General features: G+C 49.2%; 6 protein-coding genes across 6 annotated transcripts; 2 read left to right on the plus strand and 4 right to left on the minus strand.

The window, feature by feature from the left end:
* Window positions 1-615: 615 nt before the first annotated feature.
* On the minus strand, window positions 616-2,841 carry EDB82DRAFT_454260 (kinase-like domain-containing protein). The gene is made up of 2 exons (XM_065607834.1): window positions 2,219-2,841; window positions 616-2,127 (listed from the first exon to the last, which is right to left on the minus strand). Exons 1-2 carry the CDS (start codon window positions 2,390-2,392, stop codon window positions 1,069-1,071), a joined length of 1,233 nt encoding a protein of 410 aa, XP_065465977.1. The 5' UTR covers window positions 2,393-2,841; the 3' UTR covers window positions 616-1,068.
* A 407-nt stretch (window positions 2,842-3,248) lies between these two features.
* EDB82DRAFT_493182 (uncharacterized protein) lies at window positions 3,249-4,442 on the minus strand. The gene is made up of 3 exons (XM_025733209.2): window positions 4,041-4,442; window positions 3,728-3,988; window positions 3,249-3,676 (listed from the first exon to the last, which is right to left on the minus strand). Exons 1-3 carry the CDS (start codon window positions 4,274-4,276, stop codon window positions 3,592-3,594), a joined length of 582 nt encoding a protein of 193 aa, XP_025587693.1. The 5' UTR covers window positions 4,277-4,442; the 3' UTR covers window positions 3,249-3,591.
* An 871-nt stretch (window positions 4,443-5,313) lies between these two features.
* On the plus strand, window positions 5,314-7,774 carry EDB82DRAFT_472947 (uncharacterized protein; the record flags this gene model as incomplete). Its single annotated transcript, XM_025733198.2, has 2 exons — window positions 5,314-6,568; window positions 6,621-7,774. 2 exons carry the CDS (start codon window positions 5,314-5,316, stop codon window positions 7,772-7,774), a joined length of 2,409 nt encoding a protein of 802 aa, XP_025587692.2.
* Window positions 7,775-8,402: 628 nt separating this feature from the next.
* On the minus strand, window positions 8,403-10,616 carry EDB82DRAFT_493185 (ferric reductase NAD binding domain-containing protein). The gene is made up of 2 exons (XM_025733187.2): window positions 9,936-10,616; window positions 8,403-9,891 (listed from the first exon to the last, which is right to left on the minus strand). The coding sequence occupies exons 1-2, from the start codon at window positions 10,309-10,311 to the stop codon at window positions 8,558-8,560; spliced, it is 1,710 nt and encodes a 569-aa protein (XP_025587691.1). The 5' UTR covers window positions 10,312-10,616; the 3' UTR covers window positions 8,403-8,557.
* A 524-nt stretch (window positions 10,617-11,140) lies between these two features.
* On the minus strand, window positions 11,141-12,279 carry EDB82DRAFT_544168 (eukaryotic integral membrane protein-domain-containing protein; the record flags this gene model as incomplete). The annotated part of the gene is made up of 2 exons (XM_025733176.1): window positions 11,141-11,846; window positions 11,903-12,279. The coding sequence occupies 2 exons, from the start codon at window positions 12,277-12,279 to the stop codon at window positions 11,141-11,143; spliced, it is 1,083 nt and encodes a 360-aa protein (XP_025587690.1).
* Window positions 12,280-17,287: 5,008 nt separating this feature from the next.
* On the plus strand, window positions 17,288-19,815 carry EDB82DRAFT_552716 (WD40-repeat-containing domain protein; the record flags this gene model as incomplete). The annotated part of the gene is made up of 4 exons (XM_065609594.1): window positions 17,288-17,344; window positions 17,504-17,698; window positions 17,773-19,065; window positions 19,117-19,815. 4 exons carry the CDS (start codon window positions 17,288-17,290, stop codon window positions 19,594-19,596), a joined length of 2,025 nt encoding a protein of 674 aa, XP_065465978.1. The 3' UTR covers window positions 19,597-19,815.
* Window positions 19,816-21,640: the final 1,825 nt, after the last annotated feature.

The following is a 21,640-nucleotide window of genomic DNA, read 5'->3' on the forward strand; positions in this document are numbered from 1 at the left end:
GATTCGCTCGTTAGAGAGCTTGGATGACTCGAGAGGGACAGGCTTTACAGCTCCCCTACTCATGATGAGGAGGAAACAATGAACGAAAGGAAAAGCGGCTCGCTGCCGAAACCTGGTCGATCCTGGAGAAGAAAACCCAGGCGGCGAAAGCAGGCGAGCCGACTTTGGTGGGAAAGAAAAGAAATACCAAAGATACCATTCGCTAGATATTAGCAATTAAAGAATTGACAATTAATGTCACCACCATACTGTCTGCTCTCATCTACTCGTGATATTCGTATCAAGTCTGAAGCTATCTTGGACTACAAAGCTGATCCTTGGACTCGGCAATTTTTGCACATCGCCTTGTTCGAGAAACCTGGCCATGAAAATCTCAATGCCGATCTTAATCTAGGTAGCTTCCCATGAAATTCCTTCAACTTCTTTCGTGTTTGGAACCAGGGCCAAGGCGGTATGGGAAACGCCAAGTTTATACCGAGCTCCTGATAAGCTTGGCAATGCAAAGCGCCAGATCTGCAGTCGCAGTTGTTAGGTCATAGCTCCATTATAGTTCGCGTGCCGTCTGTGGTATTCTGCACTACACGGCATTGTCACAGATGAGTGATTCAAAGATGAATAGGGAGAAAAAAGGGTTATACTCATGATTTGATTACGACATGAGCTGGTATATTTACTCTGAAAGCATCTCAACAGAGACCAGATAAAACAAGGTATAAATACTAACGATGGGTAAAGGCAAAAAAAATGGGGGAAAGGAAAGTTGAAGAAAAGGGAATCAAGACCGTGCTGATTCCCTGTCCCCGTAGCCAGCGGTCTGGTTCAAGAACCACATGTATCCAAATCGACAATGATCCTCCTTATTCTGTTACGTGCTGTGATGGGCAGCATATCGTCCATGTTCTGTATGCTGTTCACATCGCCATGACACGTCTCTTCTATCCATGGTGATTTCATCACATTCGAACCGCTAGTCTTATAGCACATATTCATACCACAATCGTTTCACATGTCCACTTGCCAAACGGAATTATATAACACGGGACTCAAACATCTGCTCTCATCTTGGTTCTACCTCTTCGCCGCAGATCCCCCGCTCCAAAGTCCTTTGGAAGTTTCAACGACTCGATTTCCGTTGTTGCCGGGTTGCAACGAGGATGGGACGTTGGATGTTGAAGTGTTACCCATTGTTACGTCGTTTTCAGTTTGTGTTCCATAACCACTGTCCTTGGGCTGGTTGTGACCGATGGAGATGCCGCTGTCTACCTTTCGGCTGGTAGGGGGCTGTTGGGCCGCGCCCCGACTGGGCTCCTTTGAACGAGCTCCATCCATCAGACCACTTTGCGCCTCGCGCAATTTGTTGATTGCGCGAACAGTATCGATTGCCGCATGCAGAGTTCGACGAGCGTTGAAGTTCTTCTTGATGTTAGGTAGCAGATTCTGACTCTCGCCCTCAGCATTGATGAAGCCAGCAACGAAAGGATGCTGAAGAGCCTCGTGAGCGGTAATGCGCTTGGTGGAATCGATAGTCAAGCACCGTTGAATGAAATCCTTGGCATGGCTGGAAACACCACGCCAGTATTCGATAGGGGTAAAGCTGTAGTCTGCGTTGAGGATGGCCTGCATCTCTTCAAAGTCAGAGTCGCGATCGAAAGGAGTGTAACCGCAAAGCAAGAAGTATGTGATGACACCGAGAGCCCAGAGATCTACAGGCTTGCCGTGACCAGTTTTCTTGAAGATCTCTGGGGCCATATAACCAGGGGTACCGCAGGTTGTAGTCAGAACGTGGAACTGTTCCTCATCCATAATTCGTGAAAGTCCAAAGTCTGCAATAAGCAAGTCTGCGTTGTCCTCGGGTGTTCGGAAAAGTAGATTCTCTGGCTTCAAATCGCGATGGACAATGCCATGGTCGTGTAAGTAAGCGACAGCTGACAAGGTCGCGCGAACCAAGTCAGCAGCATCTGATTCGAAGTAGGAACCTTTCCGGCAGATTCGATCGAAAAGCTCGCCACCTAGAGCAAGATCGGTAACAAGATAGAGGTTGTTCATGGTCTCGAAGTAATCGACAAGGGTGAGGATGTTCTGGTGGCCCATGGAGACCTTTTTCAGGACGGCGATTTCGTTGCGAACCTGCCATTGCGCATTCAATGTTAGAAGACAATTATACGGCTTTAAAAGATATTGTGCATGATGCTGTTGAGCGTCATGAGGCGATGCGCACCATGTGTTCGCGACCGGCCATAAGCCGCTTATTGATGACCTTGGCAGCATAGTAGCGGCCAGTGTCAATATGGACGCATTCTTTGACGACGGAATAGGAGCCAGCTCCCAACGTCTTTCCAACCTTGTATCTACAAGGTTGAACTTGAGGTTGTTGACGAGCTGCGGAATCCATTTTGAGATTGTGATGTCGAAGCCGGGGAGGAAGAGGATGAGGGGAGAGGTGATAGGAGGATCGCGGTGCCCCGCAGAGCGTTGAAGTGAGATGGGAGGTGCGACTGCGACAAATAAGGGAGAAGAATGCGCTCCTGAAGCAGATTAGATCCAGTCGATATTATCGAGGGAGAGAAACAAGAATGTCGAACGTTGGATGAGTTAAAGAGAGCAAGGTAGCAGTATAAATGTTGTATGTTGCTGGGGCTGAATTGGACCCGAACTGAACTGAACTGGAGAAATGAAGGGTCGGGAGTTTGGGTCGGTCAGTTCGTGTGTGAGGAGGGACAGCCAAGGACTAAAAGGTGGGGTTAAGTCAGGCTCGAACCAGCTGAAATACGGATAAGATAACAATAGGAATAGGAATAGGCAAGGCGTTTTTAGTCTGGACCCTTGGTAGGTTTTGTTTCTATTTATTCAAGTAGAAAGAAGAACTCGCTACGACTTGGCTGTGAGGCTTATTGTATATGTACCTAATTGACAGTCTAATCTTTAAGTGATATTCAGTGACCTAGTTCCTGGTCGATGCTCGTATTACAGGCATTCATAGAGATACACAAGATAGGACAAAGGTGATTGAATGATTGGACGATGATGACAGCATTGCTGACCTCATGGTGTAGTGACAGCCATGACAATATTTAACCCTTACAAGGCATATCTTTTTGGGCATGATAAGCACATTCGATCAGTAATGCATATCTCGTCTTGTCTGAATTGTCTTGTCTCATTTCGTCTCTTCCACAGGTACTTAGTACTTTGGTCATGTTAGACCAGCCACAAATCTTATATACAGTCTACTGGGTATCAGAAAAAAATGGCCTCCTAAGCCTTAGGGTATAAAAATAAGTAGTCTAAGAAATATGCTCCTTAGAGCATAAAGTGACCTACTAATTTCATCCCCTATGCTTCCAGCGGTCAATTTTTCTGATACCCTGAGGACAGTCTATTTTTGGATATAGTTAGACATCTGAATGACTTTGATATTGCTCTAGATGTCCATCATCATTGAACAGCAAGTGCCGACACTGAAGCTTGTTCTAGTTATTGTGAGAACGTCTCTGCTGTGTTTTCATAAAACTCCATATACAGAAATGATGGAAGCACTAGATAACACAATACTGCCATTTTTATGGGACTGGCAGATACGAATAGCGAAATTCAGTTTGAAGGGCCTCTACGTGATTGCTTCTTTGCGCTCGTAAACTTCTTTTGCCTCATTCTTGACTCGTGGAATTTCTTGCCGCTATTCAAACGTCAGTAACAACACCTAACAAACCGATGACAGGCAACTTACATCTCTTCATGTTTCTTTCTCTTCTCCACACTTGTCTCGGCAGGCGTGGCCTCTTTATAAATGCGCACAACCTCGTCAGTCAACTTTCTCCTGTTGTCTTCTGCATTTGCGTCCCGAGACCGTGAATCCTGAGCTTGGAAAGTCAAAGAGTCATTGGTTGATGTGTAGTACTTGGACTTGCGAATGCTGGGGTGTAATGATCGGGGAAGTATTGAGAGCAATTGTCCTACTGGATATGCCGTGATTGCCTTGGTCTCAGTCCTTTGCTTGTAAGTATTGGAAATCCGTGAATATTGTATCGGATTGTACGCACTTGTTGACATGTTGCCCCCCTGGTCCACTGGAGCGAGCAAATGTAGTATTGCCTTTCGGTAGTTGAGATGCATTAAATGAATCGTACCATGATCGAGCCTCATTGAGAGCATCTTTGTCCAAGTCGGCATCGAAAGCCTGGTATCTTTTGAATCTTGGCGCAAAGGGTGTAGCTGTCACTTGTGACGGCATCCTTTTTAGGGCAACAAGCCTTGTAAAGGCCTGTCGTTGGAGCATGGTGGGTAGCTCACAATGTCTAAGTCTTTAGGTTGTTTGTGTGAATGGGACAATATTTCTCAACGTGTCCCACAGTCAGACAAAAATCATTAAAACCAATGTCTTATACTGATATCAGTAGAGATTGAGTCCCTTGAAATCTTGGCTTGTAGCTTAAATGCTTGCCTGTGGCTGAGATAGTGATCCTGAAGCAGCAACAAACCAGAAGTGCCTTTTTGACCGCCTTACCTCTTCTGTATTAGCCTTCCGTTAGTTACGGGTTTACACTGCGCCTGATCAGCCTCAATTCGAACCCCGAAACCCAGCCTAGTCCAGCTTAACTACCTTCCTTCAATTACTTAGCTTTTCTCATCCACATTAAACCTCAGCAACGCCATCAACTCTTCTTGATCCAACGCCGTGTCATAGTTTTGGTGTCGCGACGAGTTTCTGCTAAAACCCTTTTCCAACTTCTCTCACGTGCATCTGCTCGCGCCCCATTCTTCTGGAGAACTCAACTCGTTTGGTTCGATAAGCCAAGCTCCGACGTCGCAAAAGCCTCTGCCACCTGGCTCCCCTGTCGAGTAGACGACCCTTCTTTGTTTCTTATCGACATCCATCTTGTAAGCGTGCCAGCTGCGCGTTATTGGGCCTACGAGTTCTACACAGCTTGTCCGGCTCACAACCATTTCTTTGTCGCTTTGACCGCTACTCAATCCATCCAACGCGCTTTCAATTCTTGTCTTGCGCCAGGCCAGCGCCTGGCAGCAGTTTTTTACTAACGAAAGGATCGAGCCCCATCGATTTTCAGTTGCACCATCGCCTGTGTCTCGCGTCGTTTGTGCGACTAGCGGTTGGTACCTTGCCTACTACCTGGAGGGTCACCTCATCCTATTTACCCACCAAATTCCCACCCCTCCAGCCTGAATTAAATGACAGAACCCGAGGCAGAAATCCAGGCCACTGCCAACCTCTCCCCTGTCTCCCCATCGCCTGTTCACTCAGCTGCGTCTTTGGCGGTTCCCGTGCTTCAAGAAACGGTGGACACCATTGACGCCATGGTCGCTGCCGCATCAGCCGCTGCCGACGCCGCCAACCGCTCAGTCAACAATGGCCCTGATTATGAGCCTATCCTGGAGGCCGGTGATGACAATATCGTAGATGACGACCCTTATGGCGAGTACGAAGCAGATGCCGTCGCCCAGCAAGTGCCGCAGCCACAGGTCGAGCAAGAGCTTTCCGACAGCAATGACGATTACGCAAAGACGTTTGATTCGCCAATTGGTCCGGAGGAGGGTGAAGACGGAGACGTTCAACCACAAGATGTATCATCGCTACCTCGAGAATCCAACAATCTTTCTCACCCATCGCAAGTCTCCTATGCTGTACATGATCCGTCCTACCTGGCCCAGCCAGGTCAGCATGCAGCATCAGCTGCTTCCAATGCTTCTTCGGAAGCCCAGGCTTCCGGCGCTGCGACTGCCACCACTTCCCAGCTTTCCAATCTGCCGTCTCCAGCTACAGCCAAACTGAGTGGCGGCAGCACTACCAGTCCTGTCAATGCCTCGACTGATATTCAACGGCTGGTTGCTGATCTCATTGCGCCAGCCGACTCCAACCGTACCACAGAATCGTCTGCCCCATCTGCCACCGGTGAACAGTCTTCAAATTTCCCGCCTTCAACATCCCTTCCACCGAGGCCTCCGCTGTCTGAAGCAGCGCCTCAGACGTATGCCTCTCAGCACCATCCAGGGGGCGTCAATGCTAGCATTCCCTCTAGCCTTGCCGCGCCACCAACGCCTGGGCAGCCGTCCACTTATGTTGCTGCTGGCGCACCTACTACAGTTCCCGATGCTTTGGGTGATTACTCGGTCCCTCTTGGCTCTGGTCTCCAGGCGCCTGTCGCCATCACTTCCATGAATGCTCCTCCATACCCACCTCAACCCGTCCCTTATAATGCCGATCAAGTTCAGGATGCCGAATATCAGCGCCAGTGGAACCAGTTCTTGGTTGATGAGCAACAGTACATGTCGGATGCCAAGTGGGACCGTTTTCCTGAAGGGTCACGCATCTTTATTGGTACACGATCCGCCTCTGGCGCGTCCAAGAACGGTGCTCACATATTTTCTGCAGGCAACCTCTCCAGCGATAAGGTGTCGAAGCGTGATGTTTTTGATCTATTCCACCGGTTTGGGAGGCTTGCTCAAATTTCGCTGAAATCAGCCTATGGGTTCGTACAGTATCACTCTATAGACGAGGGACAGCGGGCCATGGACAATCTTCAAGGTATTGAAATTAAGGGTCGCAGAATTCGTGAGTCGAATCTTTCGAGCATTCTTGTATTGTGCTTCTAACCCATCCATAGATCTTGAAGTTTCGCGTGTCCAGGACAAATCGAAAAAGGAAAGGGCTCGCAGCCCAGACAAAATCAAGAGCCGCGACAATGGGCGCCGAAACGACAGGCATGGTCACCAAACTCGTGATGACTACCGATCTAGTCGTGGCCATTCTCCTCATCGCAATGATCACGGAAGGGATGAGTCGTACAGTCGTGATCGAGGCTATTATGACGGCAGTCGCGGACGTGGGCGATCGCGATCCCCCGGATATGGTCGCAACGATAATGACAGTTACCGTCGAAGGAGCCCAAGTCCGTATGGACGATCTCGACATGGAAGTGAGCCTGAGTTGCCGGGAAGGAGATATGGTGCCGACGTCCCTGATGTTCAGATCATCCTCCAGCAAGAAATCAATCGCGAATTTGTCAACTGGGTGAAACAAGCTTTCACCTCCAAAGGCTTGCGGTGCGAGGTCATGTTTTTATCGAGCAAACTTCCTAAGGATGCGGTTGTTCAGCAACAGGCAGCGGAAGGGGTTCATGCCGTCGTCGACCTCGACCTTCGGGCACAGAACCTGGGCAAGATTCCCGTCCAGGCGTTTGATCGCTCTGCCGGTTCCAACAACATTCGCTTCAACCAATACGCGGATCTGGATCCTCTTACCGCAGCCGAAGTCATTCTTCGAGCAAAGGCATCAGGAGGCCCGTCCAGCTATGGTCAACAGTATGGTGCCAGTGGTTACGGCGCTGCTCCTTATGGTGGCCAGCCCGCTTATCAACCACCTGCGGCGAGCTTCGTCGCTCCTCCTCCGCCAGGACAATACGGGCAACCTCCGCCTGCTCCAGTCAACGTCGCTAATATCGCGAATCTGATGGGCCAGCTTGACCCTGCGTCGCTGCAGCAATTGCTTGCACAGGTTCAAGGCGGTGCTCAAAACCCTCCGCCCCCCCAAACCAACCCGATGGCGCCAGTCGCTGGAGCGCCCCATGCTGATATCCAGGCATTGCTTGGAAGCCTGGGGGCAAATCCTGCGGCTCAACAATCTCAACCTCCGCCCCCTCATGGCGCCTACGGGCCTTCCTATGGAGTGCAGCCTTCGCCAAATGGCGTACCACCCAACGGGGATTCGGCAGTTCAGGTCCAGAATATTATGTCGCATCTGGCTAGGTACCGGCAGTGAGCCTACATGACAAGCTATGCATCAGCCAAGGCAATGATGTTGCAGTTGACAAGTCCCTTTCTCCTTATGATACCACCCAGGGGCAGTTTCTTTTAGAAGTTGAACGTTTTTTATGTTTGTTTTTGTTGTCTTTTTGTGCATTAGAATTCACAACATGCCTATAGCATCCCTATTCGGGGTTAGATGAATGGGGGTGTGGTACATTTTCAGGTACGGGTTGGAATGGAAGATGGGTGAGGCGCTGCTCGACGAGAGTCACAGGGGAGATATCACGATTTGCTAGATGTGGAGGACACCACGAAAGCATAGATTTTGATCCTATAGTCTATGATTATGCCGGTGTTGTATTGGCTTGTGTGATACATAGAACCGATTGTGGATGAGGTATTACTGTTGTTTTAACTCGAGATACCCGGTTTTGTTTTTAGATACCTTTCATAGCGCCCTCGTTAGTCGAGAGCTTTATTTTTAGTTTCCCGTCTTAACCATGTGCCAGACTCTTTAGAGCATAACTAACCTTTCTTTTTACTCATAAAGCTACACCATGGCTGGGCATAGCATAATAGAGTTGACCATCTGCACAACCACTGACCATCAATGTATTGAACAATATGGAAGTAATGCATTGGCTGCTTCTAGGTTCTTGAGCCGACATGTCTCTTGAATCGGGATATAGCTTGAATCATTTCTATTCCCACGCCTTGCCCTCTATTTGCTGACTACGGTTTACATATATACATCAATACTAAAGGAAAACACCAGTAGTATCGCCGTCTTATTAGCTTACCATCCAAAACTTTCGTTATGCCACCAAACATTACGTCCCTTCATCACCCAAGGTCTAACACTCTTGCGCAGTTCTCTGACCATTTCAGTAGGGCCGCAAACCAAAATAGCAACATTCTCTTGCTGCGACTTCCGGAACGTATCATCAACAATCTTTTGCAAGTCTGGTCTTTTGTTGTTTCGTACAGCTGGGCGGGTCGTTTGTTGCGCCATATCATTCATCTCAACTCCAGCAGCGTTGTCACTGTCGTCGGCAACGCCCATATCACCTGTAAGGAATAATTGCACTTGATCATCGTCGAGAATAGACTTTCCGGTAGGAGTTGATGAAGCCCATGTAGCATCGCCGGCGCTACGGATGGCCCAGATAAGCTGAACATGCGCAATGGAGTTTTCTGCGTTGACAGCGTGGTAAAGCGGTATAGCGAAACTCGCTCCTACACCTCCAGCCACGATGAGCACACGGCTGATGCCTGATGTGATGAGATCGTTAAACGTCTTTCCTATAGTACCGTAAGGACCTTCGATGTTAAGCTCGACCTTTTCAGCCGCCACTCCATCATTGGTGGTAGAGAGATGATGCAGACGGTTCGTCATGGGGCCAGTTCTCGTACGTGCGACAAAGGTCAGTTCACCCGTTTCTTGGTTGGTAGATGCCACTGTAAAGGGGTTATACAAAAACTCAAAGACGAGATGTGGTGCAGAGAACTGGCCAGTGCCAGGACGAGAGGCCGGAGGAACGTTGAGGTAAATATGTGATCCTGGACGGGCGGCGTATTTTGCAATCTTGTGAGAGGGCATAGTGGCAGATACTTTGACGAGACTGGTGCCGGGTATCGCCTCAACGACAGCAGGTGCTGTGATGGTGATCATCTTTCGCACAGCAAGGTCCAGGACGAAGACGCCGATGGCTTCACCGATGTAGAACCGCGACGATGGCGCATGGTAGTAGATCAAAGGCGGTATAGCGAAAGCACCGAGAAGATGGACGATGAAGAATACACGATACGACTGCTGACGAACACGAGCCATGGCTGTGCCATTGAGTGCGTGCATGACGATGAAGCCTGCAACGCCTGCAAAGACAATGGGAGCGAAGAAGCGTTTAAACCATATTCCTGACTCAATAAAGAAGACGTTGTAAAGAATAGCGTGAAGAGTTAGGAGGAAGTAGACGATGCGGCCCAGTACGCGATGGTACCGGTTGATATGCTCATGAGATGAGCGGAGGACAAAAGCGAATGGGTTGATGGCCTTGAGAGCAAGGAGATACTGAATAGGCATCTGAGAAGTTGCAACAATTCCAAGCCGCTTTGTGAGATGAAGATAGTCTAACTTGTTAGCGATGTTTCCCTTAGTGATTTGCAAATCATACCTTTTCCTGTCCCGTGAATACTCAACAACAACAACCAAGCTGTCCACGCAATACCCAAAACCCACTCATCACGCTGACCCCAATGACTCCCCAGAAACCAAACATCTTCACCGAGCCACCACTTAATCATGGGTCCTTTTCCCATAACCCTGGAGATCCATCTCTGCTGGGTCGCCTTAATGGTGGGTGAGCCGGGAACTTGCTGATATCCACTACTACGGCTCCGTCGGACGCGGTTGATAAGACGGAGTAGAACAAATAAGAGCGCTGGAGCGAATGCAGAAAGGTGGGCTATGTATGCGTAGTGTTCGAGGCTCAGACGACGTTGGTGTTTTTCCTCGTCGGTTAGAGTGAGGAACTCCCATGGCCAGCCCATGTTGACTTGTGCTGTGTGTAACAGTTGATAAAGCCACCAATTCGGATTCCACTGAGATGAAAAGGCAAGAGGTCAGTTAACTAAAGAGGAATCTATCGCAGTTGTGACAAACAAGCGAAGCACGCTCAAAAAGACACGACTTGTAAGTCACAGCTCAATTCAGCTCTCATATTCAGGGAGGACAACAAGCTAATTGCGGCAAGGTTATTGGTCAGCATAGCTGGGCAGGTATCTTACCCTGTACCCATAGTGAGTTCAATATCAATTGAAGATATACGCCCTAGTGGGTAGCAGAAGAATTGACCTTGGAGCTTTAGATGACAAAATAAATAGCCTAAGAAGTATAGTCTAAGTAGCATAAAGTGGCCTAGCAATTTAGTCTCTTATACACCTGGCGGCCAACTTTTCTGGTACCCTGATGACGCCCATTATAGCATGTGATCAACTTCAAACTTAATTCACACTCTAGTTGCTGGTGGTCCAAACACTCATGGTATCTTTGTTTTAGTATTTGTATCTAAGTAACCCGGCTTCGACATCTATCATGAACATATACGATATCCCAACCCCATCCCATCACACACAGAACAGGATGGCAGCAGACTGTAAAGAAAACCCGAGAAGAACCTCATAACACCAGAGCTCCACTAGAGTGCCTATATCATCCATCAATGCCTTTGTCTATTAAGCGCCGCTAGCAATACTGCGCTTTTGGTCAGCCTATTGATCTATCCAACAGACCTGACCCGAATCAAATCGTACATCGTATAGTAACCATGGAATCCTTCCACGAACTGCGCATTTGCTACTCTGGTATAGAAATAGAAACTCAGCTCTTCGCATCGTCATGATCAGGCTCAAACTTGGTCTCGCCAAGTAGGGGGCCAGGCTGCGACGTCATAGCAGTCTGTGTAGCAGGCTGAGGCTGGCTCTGCACTGTTGTGCCAGTCGGTCGGCTAGGAGGTTGAGAAGGCTTTTGCGTAGTCTGGTTGCTTGTCGCAGCATGTAGTCTCTGGTCCAACGCTCTGAGCGCAATAGCTCTCCTTCTCTCAGCCTCTGCGCGAGCACCTCCAGGAGCATTACGTTGAATTCGGGTATCGTTTCGAGAACCGTCCGCTTGCGCAAACGGTGTGCATAATCGCATAGCCACCAGTACCAGGAAGATCTGGTCAGCGACAGCAGCGACGAATGGCTTTACAGGACCGGGGAAGAACTCGGCGAATGCGAAGGTCTCGCTCGCGTCACCGCGGAGGGATGCATCTTGGGAAGAGTCAAGGTCTGGGAACACGGTCTTGTAAAATCGGAGGTAGGTCCAGCTGGTAAGTAATCCAAAGATGGCAAGCCATAGGGCAGCCCTGTTGAGGATAGGGGTCAGAGACAAAAGGAAGACGATGCCGATGTACAGAAGTGGGAACCGAGGGACTCGGAGAGATATGACGCCGCGGAAGAGCGTCACGGTGTGTGCTGGAACGAGTTGGCTGAAAGCGACAAGGAAAGCGATTTGCACGGGAATGGTTCCTGCAATAACGGTCAAGCTATATATTCACGTTAGTCTCTCTCACAAATATTTTTCTAGCCAGGTAGTACGTACGTCCAGTTCTCGTTGCGCGAAAGAGTAAAGCCAAGCACCATAACGCAGAGCGTCAGGAAGTTTGGAACCAGCGAGACGACAGCTAGGAACTTTGCCAACTCAGCCGACGACCAAGCTCTCTCGAGATACCTTCCTCCATGGAACAGCGTAACAGCAGCGATACCGAGCGTAAACACATTGCTCTCAACAAACGTCGAGGTTATAAACGTCCAGGGATAGATGATGGACAGCTGCGGGACCAGCGTCAAGTAGGGAATGACGATGTTGGCGTCGGCAGTCCATTGGCGATACCGGATCGCAGCGCTGAGGATGGACTGGCCGAGAAGCGCAATGAGGAGGATACGTGTAACGGGCGGAATATTTATTCGCGGCGGCATCGTGACGTTGTTTAGGTATTTAGGTTTCAGGGTCCAACCCAAGATATCGGTTCTTATTCCAACTTGGTTGAGGTTGTCCGAGCGAGGATCAGAAGCGCCGGGTCTTTTTTTTTTGGCGCGGGATAATGGACAAGTTGACTCGTAATTCGTTAAATCACTGATAAATGGATTGAGTCTCTTTCTTGGCGGCAGCTATCGTCGTATTCGCAAGCCTTTGTTGTTGGCGTAGGCTCTTAAAATCTGTCCTTCTCTTTTATTCCCCTTTGAAACCCTGAGATTGGATCAAGTTGTCCTCAGTCCGTCACTCTGCCAGCCTGATCATAGTGCGGTCCAGCCTCTTGTGGCGCACAACCCAGCTAGCCTAAGGCCGCCACATGTAGGAACTTGCCCGGTGGAGGGTAACAGAAAAAAGTTGGTTTCTGAGCTTTGGATGATAAAAATAAGTAACCTAAAAGCTTACTTTAAATCGCTAACGGTGATCTACTAATTTCGTCAATCATGCATCTAGAGGGCAGATTTATTTGGGGCCGGCCAGTACTTAGGTATGAGTCTGGACCCCTGCTCAACAGGCGCCTGATCATTCAATTTTGATGAGACCTCCCCTCATCTACACTGCATGCTTGGACTTTATTTCAGGGGTTTTGCAATCTGGCAGGACATATGATCCGGACCATGGTGACTCTTTATTGATATGACGATTCACACTGGCAATCTTGAGTCTCCCAGCACGCTGAAATGAAGCAACTGAAATTTTCGTACAATCCCAAACTCTAACGATGGCTTCATCGCCCGAGGGTGGGCACTAGCGGGTCATGGCTATAACTCCGAGTGGTTTCTGTCATGCTTGCTGACCTGCTTGACAAGGACATCTCTAATCAACAAGGGTCAGCCAATACCGGCCGGCCAGTTTACTGCGCTGCTGGTTAACCTTGATTAATTCTTTTCTGAGGGTATCATTTGGCTTAAGAATGACATAGACCGGTGAGAGGACAGAGCTGTTTCATATTTTGATTCTTGAAGGTGCGAATGTCTTGAAAGTAGCCGCATCATGTTTGTCTCCACATTCAGATCTTGAAACCTTGTGATTAACTTTTGAAGATCCTAAAACGCGTCAATTCATTTTTAGCACCATGTCTCCGAACACGACAATTAAGCATGCTAGCAGACAGTTAATTGTTACCGAGATTGTGTTCTTCGTCAACGTTGGACGGTAGAATGGATGTCCAGCCCGGACGAGGCTCGGGGGCTTCGGTAAAGACAAGATGATGACGGATGTCTTGAGGCAGCCAGTTTCCAGACTTTACCTGATTGGCTAGGAACGTTTAACTTGTCGATGTGTTGTTCCCCTGTGCCTCTTGAGCATGGAGTTAGTGGGGCTGACTTTGGAATGTCGTGCAGGGGCAAAGCAAAGACAGCCACATCTTTGATCAAGCCATGATCGTAAATTGCCAAATTCGTATGTCGATGTTTGAAGCATTCGGGCCAGGCGCTGTTCATGAAGTTCAAACGGTTCAGTTCAGCGCAATTTGAGATCAGGAAGTCCGTGTTGACGACGGGCCTGAGATCCGGAGATTTGCGAAAAGACGGCTCAGACAACGTTGCGTTGGTGGAGGGTCCAAGTACCGAACGGGAGATGCACAATGTCAAGGAGGACCTCGGGAATGCCACGGGAGCTTTTCGACGATACCATCACGTGATGACGTAGTTGTGCTGAGAATGACTGATGATTCGTTTTTAAGGGAGAATCTCATGATCAGATAGTATCATTTGTAGGTTTATCGTAAAGAATAAGAGAGAGAGACATCTTTGTTGTTGGTTGACACTAAAATCAACTGCTGGAATCATGACAAAGTCCGTGCTTGTTGACGCAAAGAAAAGGGAAGAGGAAAGCAAAGCACGGGACCTTGTCGAAATCGAAACGTGCGGGTACCCGCCAAGTTCGGAGGTTTGTCGTGGGCTGCGTGGGTGGAAAGCAAGACGTGCATCAGCGCGTTTTTGGCGCAACGTGTTGGGGGGCGTTGTATGCTGTATCCTACCAGCCCGCACAACTTTAGTGTCATGGAATGACCGTGATGGTGCTTCTCAAGTCGCATTGTCTTGGTGGACGTTGAAACCACATCACTGGAATCAACAATCTGTTCTAACTTGGTCGCTAAAAGCTTGGTGGTTCAAGTCTTGGGACAAGGGCGGCACGGCTGTGTGGACTCTCCTTGGCGGTCCATTTGAATGAGCTAAAAGTACATGTTGCCACGTAATAATGGGCGAGACTTCTGCAAGCACTTTTTACGATAAACTGAGCGGGTGCAGGTTTGCATTCTGTAGGCAACCGCTGGCTAGAGTTTCTGTCGTTGTCACACGAGATGGTGCGTTGCGAGGGGTCTGAAGCAGTCGCACAGCTTATCAGTGCTGTACTGTATAGAGATGACGCTGTCAACCCAGCAAGTAAGCAATGAAACCAACAAATCGTGAACGAACCCTGTGATGCCCAGGCAGTGCTCTATCCGTGGACAGCCCTGTTGCCTTTTGCAACCTTGGTCTGCATTGCTATCTTTCTCTGCCAACTTGGCTGGCGGCTATCGGTGAACGCAATGAGTTGTGCATGTCATGTCACGCAGAGATTGATTGATTTGGATTGCTCAGACCGGCGACCGGGACTGGATGACATTGGGTGTCACATCCTTGTCTTTGTCCGTCCGGAGCTGTGGGAGCCAGGCAAGCATGCCGGGGCGGTGTTTTTGGTGGGTCTTTCTTTTCGATTGTGGGCTGGCTTGTCTTGAACCATCCATCGCCTCCCCAGACTGAGGATTGAGTTGTCTTGACGGTAGTGGCTGATTGACGTAGAGACAGACAGTGCCTAGTGATAGAGGCTGTCGCCCCAAGGGTTTGCGATGGATCCTTATTTATTTATTTCTGTCACGTCCAAATTCAAGACGACGCAAATTCTCTCAGCCCAAATTGGACTTGGACTTGGATTTGGACTCGGTTCCTTGGTCCATTGTGACATTACGACCTCGAAATGGAGTGAGCGCAGCAGGGGGTTGAAGAAAGGTAAAGCGTGTGTTAAGGGATGGGCGGGGGACGGAAAGGAAACCCAACACATGTTCAAGTACCAGTACTTTGATCAAAGGTGCACAGGCTTGAACACGACCCCTGTCGTGGCCGATCTGCATCCGTCTCAGATTTTTGGGAGGAAAGGCGAATGCATCAGCCCGAGCCCTGGAGGGAAGCATGGCATGGCATTTGACGCGGACTAGCAGTGACTAAGACAGTTAGTCAGTCATGATTGGTCGGCAATTCAAGAAGCCTCATGCACAAACTGGGGGGGAAAACATTGACGGAACACCATCACACTCGCAGCGGCAGGGGCGTACATAATCTAACGATGACGAGCGGTAACATTTCTTGCTCCATTTCTTCGAAAGGAGGGAAGACAGGACAGACAGAGAACAACGAAAGGAGAGTTTACGACAGAAACAAAAGAAGCGATATTCCTTCATTATCGATTCTTCGTCGCTGGATCGATAAACCCACCTCTTCACCCTGAGTCACTGTCACCATCTCCAACAAGGGGCATGATCTTCCAAACCTTGTCATTACAGAAGGACGCCTCTGTTGAAGAAGACAAACCTAACCTAGCAAGCGACCATGGAATCGCCGACCGACCAACCCACGACAGGCAGGCAGGCAAATCTACCGTTGATTCTAAGGTGGCACTGCACTGCGCTATCAGCTGGGGGGTGGTATTGGTGTTGGTGCTGGTGCTGGCGCTGGATGCTGTTTATTTCGACAGTCCCTAATATTAGAGGTTGCATTCGCCCATCATTCAATATCCGCAATGCATGGCCCAAACGGGTTCAAGGACCTCCAAATCCTCACGCCGAACCCCTGCTTGCCCGCAGGTCCACGACATGTCGATTGGTGGCCATTCCAACTATCTCAAAGTACCGATACATTTGAAGGGCGCACCCACTGTGATATTCAGACGATGACCACAGTCGAAGAAAAAACGACAACTTGTACCGATGGAAGGCCCAGTTCTCTCTGTTTTTCCATGCTTCGAGGCTTCGACTTGGCGTCCGCTAGCGCCATGTCCATTTCAAACCCGCCGTTCAGTGGGTTAGTTAGCTCCCTGCCAGTCAATGTGTCTTGAGGGCGGGCTCATCTGGTGTTTTTTTGTACCTAGGGCTGTCAACGACCACTCTGGTGTCTGACGAGGAACCAGGCATCGGGATTGCGCATATGACGAGTTCTACTCTGTCACCAACCTTGATTTGTAGCGATGCAAGTTCTGGCCATCCATTCGTGGATTGAACGAATGATCAAACAAACCAACGAATGGTCATGGACGTACCTCCAAAACCAAAAACCCCCCCAGTCAGCCCCGTGCCTAGCTCCCCGTAAAGGACCCGTAGCTCGTGCGCAAGCAATGTCGCTTTATTCTTGGCGTTTTAAGGGTACCTCGACAAGGTACCCTTCCATCCAATCCATCCTTGCATCACCCCAACTGATTCGAGCTAGCAGAAACGGGGAGAGCCACAACCAGAACGACCTGATCCTGTGCTAGTCTGGCTAGCCTAACCGGGCTGGTGCCTGTACCTTAGACAGTACCGTAGAAGCCAGCGAGGAGCATTGATTGAATCTCGGGCTGCAGTGGGCTGCGGTGCGGTGCACTGCGTTGCTGGGCTGGGACGGGAGTCGCTTACAGGGGCGGCAGACGTGCAACAGAGGAGAGATCCAACCCAATTGGCAATGGACCACCACTACGGGCTAAAGGTACGTACCCACTTCACCACCGCCCCAACTGGAACCTTGAATTTCATCTGTCTTTTGCATCTTCACTACTCACCTTTCCTTGGTCCGACCCTCATAAAACAACATCGAATAATCCGCTTGCGCCTCAAAATAGCTTGGCTTTCGAGAGCCTTAGTGACCTGTGCTACAATTTTTGTTATACATCATCTGCTGCGACCTTTAGCGACTCTGCGCCTTTTGCGGCGCCCTCTGGACCATGGTCGCTAAGGAATTCCTCGACTCGGACAGAGTCAACTTTCTTGTTTGGAGGTTCGTCATTACCGCCGCACTCTACGTCCCTGGCTTCCCAACCGCCGCACCGGTTCTACTCAACTGCGGCTTTTGCACTCACTGAACTTTGCGCTGATCATATATTTCTCGTCTACAGATTCCTTCTCGAAGGCAGTATGTAGCACTTCTGCGCGATCATTAGCGCCACGGTAAATCTAACCTCACTTTCTTCGCAGATTACCGAGAGACTGCCGCAAAGTTCCAAAAGGAGTGGCACGTTAAACAGCCTCACAGAGAATTCGCCTTTGCGCGTCACGTCAAGAGCCACGCATTGGTTTCAGTCATCAATCGCGGCCTTCAATACTACGCGCTGGAGCGTGAGCATGCACAGAAACTGGTAAGTCACTATGGAATTCCTCGGATGCGATGAGAGTTTCGCCTCAGCAGATGTACCCCCACCACCGAGTTAAGTTGAGTTGGGCTGTGTTTTTTGATAAGGCCAAACTTCCAAAATGGTCAGAGGCTGATATGATTCGCTACATGCAGCTGCCTCAGGATGCTTCAGCGGAAGAGGCCGAAGCGTTGCGTTTCGGCATTTTTGGACCTTTAGACGCGCATCCACAGGGCAGAATCGAGGAGGACGAGGAAGAAGACGCTGAAGGGGAGGAAGTTATTGACGAGGAGATATCAAGGAAACGACCTCAGCAAATATCGAATGGATCGCCTGTGACGAAGCGGCAACGGTTAAGCAATGGTTTGGAAAATGGCGCCGATGCACCGGCAGCAGCACCGGTGCCAGCATCAGCTCCAATGACATCAACAACAGGAGCAGGAACAGGAGCCGCGACAACAGCAGCACCGGCCTCCGTGACAACACCTATGGAAATTGACAATCAACCCGACAATCACGCATATCCTTCGCCTCTGGAGGGTGAGCAGGCACCAGAGCCAATGGTGCAAACTGACGGACCTGAACAGGGAACACAAGTTGATAAGGTCGAGGAGCTGGCTCCAGAAACGACATTTATTCGCTTGATGGACGACCAAAATGAAGGCCAAGGTCGGGGAACTACGCCATCGCCATCTTCACCTTCTGGACCTGACAACGCTCCCATCCTTTTGCAGTGCGAGTGGAACCCAAGAGACCCGTCTATCCTCGCGGCTGCTGGCACAGATGCGCTAGCCCGTGTTTGGAGTATCGCGCGTGCGGGCCCTGTTGAACCAGGACAAGATCACGTGTCACCTCAAGGCCATTCCCTACTTGACCGTGACGTACCCCGCGATACGACAGTCACAGCCCTGTCGTGGACCGCAGATGGTGCTGCTATCGCAGTGGCCACGGATTCGAAAAACCAGGCTTCGATCAATGTATGGTCAGCCGAGGGCGCCCATCTACAGTCTATGGAAGTATCGGAACCACCTATTATCAAACTCTCATGGAACCCCATCAATACCGCACTGCTCGCCATCTCGCCGGACAAGGGTGGCGCCCTTGTCACCGTGCACTACCCTCCCGCTGGAAACTCTCTGTCATATCTCCTTTCTGATCATGACATCGCGGCTACGCCCCTTGATGCTGTCTGGACTGGCGATGCAGAGTTCTTGCTGTGCGGTGGTGACTTAATGATATGCCTACAATGTACGGATACAACAATAGTTCAAGCCAGAAAATTTGAGACCAAGGAGGACGATAGTTTTACTCAAGTGCTTTTTGATGCACGATCAAGGCTGGCTGCTACGTCTAGCGACAAGGGCATACTAGATGTGAGACTTTTACCTTGCTCACTTGTCGAACAGAGATGCTGACTGATTTAGCTATGGGACGAAGTTGGACAGCGAAGGTCTATCTCAGCACACCAAGGCGCCATCACTACGATGCAGTGGCAACCTATTCCCGAGAATATCCAAGGAGCTGAGGACGAACGACTGATCGCAACTGGAGGAGACGACTGTGCTATACTGATTTGGAACGCTCGAATGCCCAAGAGCAAACCAAAGTGCTTTTTGACCATGGACTCCCCGATCATGAAACTCGCCTTCACTCCGGATGGCGCTTTTATCGCAGGCGCAACGTCGATGCAGGTCTTGATTTGGAAAGTTGGAAGCCACGCCGTTCCTCGAGCAAGCTGGAGTAGACCAGTGCACCCTGGCTGGCTTAGCCCCAAGGCTAACACAGATGCCGACGAGGAAGATGAGCACTGCTTGTGCTGGGATGCCGATGGCCAGAAGCTGGCTTATGGTTCTAATAGTAGAGTAAGTTTCTCCGTTACTCCAAAATTGCCAAGCATGTACTAACATTTCATCAGCTTGCTATTATTAACTTTCGCAGATGATAATGGATCAAATTAGCTCAACGTGGAAAGTCTGTGTTACTCAAAAGAGACTTTCAACGTATGATGGAGGATACGATGCGGACGCCTGCATGCAGCAATATTTACTCAGTCACAACTGAGAAATGCAGCGGCGCGGCTGCACCACAAAATGGGATGCGCGGAAACTCATAATATTATTTTCACTTGGGCCTGGTTGAAGCAACCAGCCACACGAAATTGCTACGTTCGCGACACCTGTTTCTTGTATATCACGACGACGAACGACGACCGGCTGGCTACGGAGTTGAACAACAAGCTCTTTGATTGGCACATACACAACAAAATCTGAGCACCTCTCACATACCAAGTCTTTGTCGATGAAGGAGCACGCATAGAGGATATAGGAGTACAAATGATATGGCTTTAATGGCCTTGCCTTTTTTTTCTTTGTTGTCTTGGATCCTGGGTTTCAAGGGAGGCGAGATACACATCGGGAAGTTCTGGAGGTTGCGATTCGGTTTGAGCGTTATGGATGCGTGGGGGTGCCACGTTCAATTCCCCTCATGGCTACTACTGTTTTGGTGGAAGAGTTCCTTTGCGACATTTGTACGATATATACCAATCGGGATGATGAACTGGCGCAGAAAAACACGAAGGGGGGAGGGGGGTTTTGCTTTGACATATTACGGAGTTCAGGTTGGTTCCAGCCAAGCCGACAATACCAATAGCAGCAGCTTCAATACAAGATATCCAATGCGAGAGTCTGTGGCCTGTTTTAAGATGAAGACCACATGGTGATGTTCTGCTGCAAGGTGGTATTCTCTTCGGCGAGGTCACATTGAGATCCTTCATACGCCAGGTACTTGCCTGTCACCGGGGACTTTATATTAGAGATGGACGAATAAGATTCAACACTACCCCGCCGGATGTACTCAACCTGGATCCGGTCCTAAAACAAGGTACTGTTAATCATGCTAGGAACTGTCGGGATGGTTTAGATAGAAGTTGCTGCAGTACTTAGCTATGGTGTCAGAGATGCGATTGGCGGATAAGAATCGGAGGTGTCTCCGAAATATCAACTTAATGGTCGTACAAGAGACGTTAGACATATCCAATAATCATTCAAGCATCAAGACGATTTGGTCTGAATGTCATGCAAGTTGGGACGGAACGATCTCCGGTTCTCAGCTCTAATGCAGGCAGTCTAGATCACTTGAGGCTCAGCACAACACCCAGACACAAAAGAGGGAAAGAGAGAAGAAGAACCTAGACTAAAATCATGTAGCCATCTGAATTGAGCAGCCACTCGTAGATCTTACTCAGTAGTCAGGCCATGATTGGAGACAAAGGGTTTCGGTTAAGACACGGCCACGACGCCCGTTTTATTCGTTCGCCTCGCGTGTCTCAGTCTCAGCTGTACATAGTTTAGGTGCATCATGCATAAACAAGTCCTTGTCCTTTTTCGAGGTGACCTTTTTATTGCTTATGCTGTCTTTGTCTTGCGATCACGTATAATGTCCAATTGCACAACTTTGTCATATCTCACTTCATCGCCATCGATGAACATGTAGTTAGTTAGTAAATCAACTAAGATCTTACGGCATGGTCGAGTCAATGCCGTTGAATGTCTTTGTTTTTCTCGAGAAGAGAGAAAGAAAAAAAGAAAAGAGAGGTCGTCGGCTCCCAGTTAGTTTGCTATCGGACATGTATATCCCCACAAAGTTCGCCATTTTTTTTATTCCTATTTCCCTTCGAGGCCATGTGCATTTGCATATTAACCTGCATTAGCTTTGGTTTCCTTTTCTATGTTGCTTTCTTTCTCTCTTTCCTCTCTGCCTCTTCTAAGTTAAAGTTGAAAAATAACCAAGTTTGTTAAACAAAAAGACAGCCCCGCTTTGAAGGGGAGAGAGGAGAGAGAGAGAGAGAGAGAGGGGCCTGTTGATTTTCAAGGTTCCTTCTTCCTTGCCTGCCTGTATAAGTTACTATATATTCTATCCCACCTTGTTTGCTTCGTTCCGGATCTGATT

Source organism: Fusarium venenatum, assembly GCF_020744135.1.
Source record: "Fusarium venenatum strain MPI-CAGE-CH-0201 chromosome Unknown EDB82scaffold_1, whole genome shotgun sequence".
Classification (NCBI taxonomy): Eukaryota; Fungi; Ascomycota; class Sordariomycetes; order Hypocreales; family Nectriaceae; genus Fusarium; species Fusarium venenatum.

What these genes read in the sequence shown, in the direction of transcription:
- EDB82DRAFT_454260 (XM_065607834.1), bottom strand. Translation starts at nt 2,392, where the DNA reads ATGGATTCCGCAGCTCGTCAACAACCTCAAGTTCAACCTTGTAGATAC. An exon ending in TGGCCGGTCGCGAACACATG is followed by an intron (nt 2,128 to 2,218) that starts GTGCGCATCGCC and finishes GCGCAATGGCAG; the next exon opens with GTTCGCAACGAAATCGCCGT.
- EDB82DRAFT_493182 (XM_025733209.2), bottom strand. Translation starts at nt 4,276, where the DNA reads ATGCTCCAACGACAGGCCTTTACAAGGCTTGTTGCCCTAAAAAGGATG. An exon ending in GGGGGGCAACATGTCAACAA is followed by an intron (nt 3,989 to 4,040) that starts GTGCGTACAATC and finishes TTACAAGCAAAG; the next exon opens with GACTGAGACCAAGGCAATCA. An exon ending in AGAAAGAAACATGAAGAGAT is followed by an intron (nt 3,677 to 3,727) that starts GTAAGTTGCCTG and finishes ACGTTTGAATAG; the next exon opens with CGGCAAGAAATTCCACGAGT.
- EDB82DRAFT_493185 (XM_025733187.2), bottom strand. Translation starts at nt 10,311, where the DNA reads ATGGGCTGGCCATGGGAGTTCCTCACTCTAACCGACGAGGAAAAACAC. An exon ending in TATTCACGGGACAGGAAAAG is followed by an intron (nt 9,892 to 9,935) that starts GTATGATTTGCA and finishes CTAACAAGTTAG; the next exon opens with ACTATCTTCATCTCACAAAG.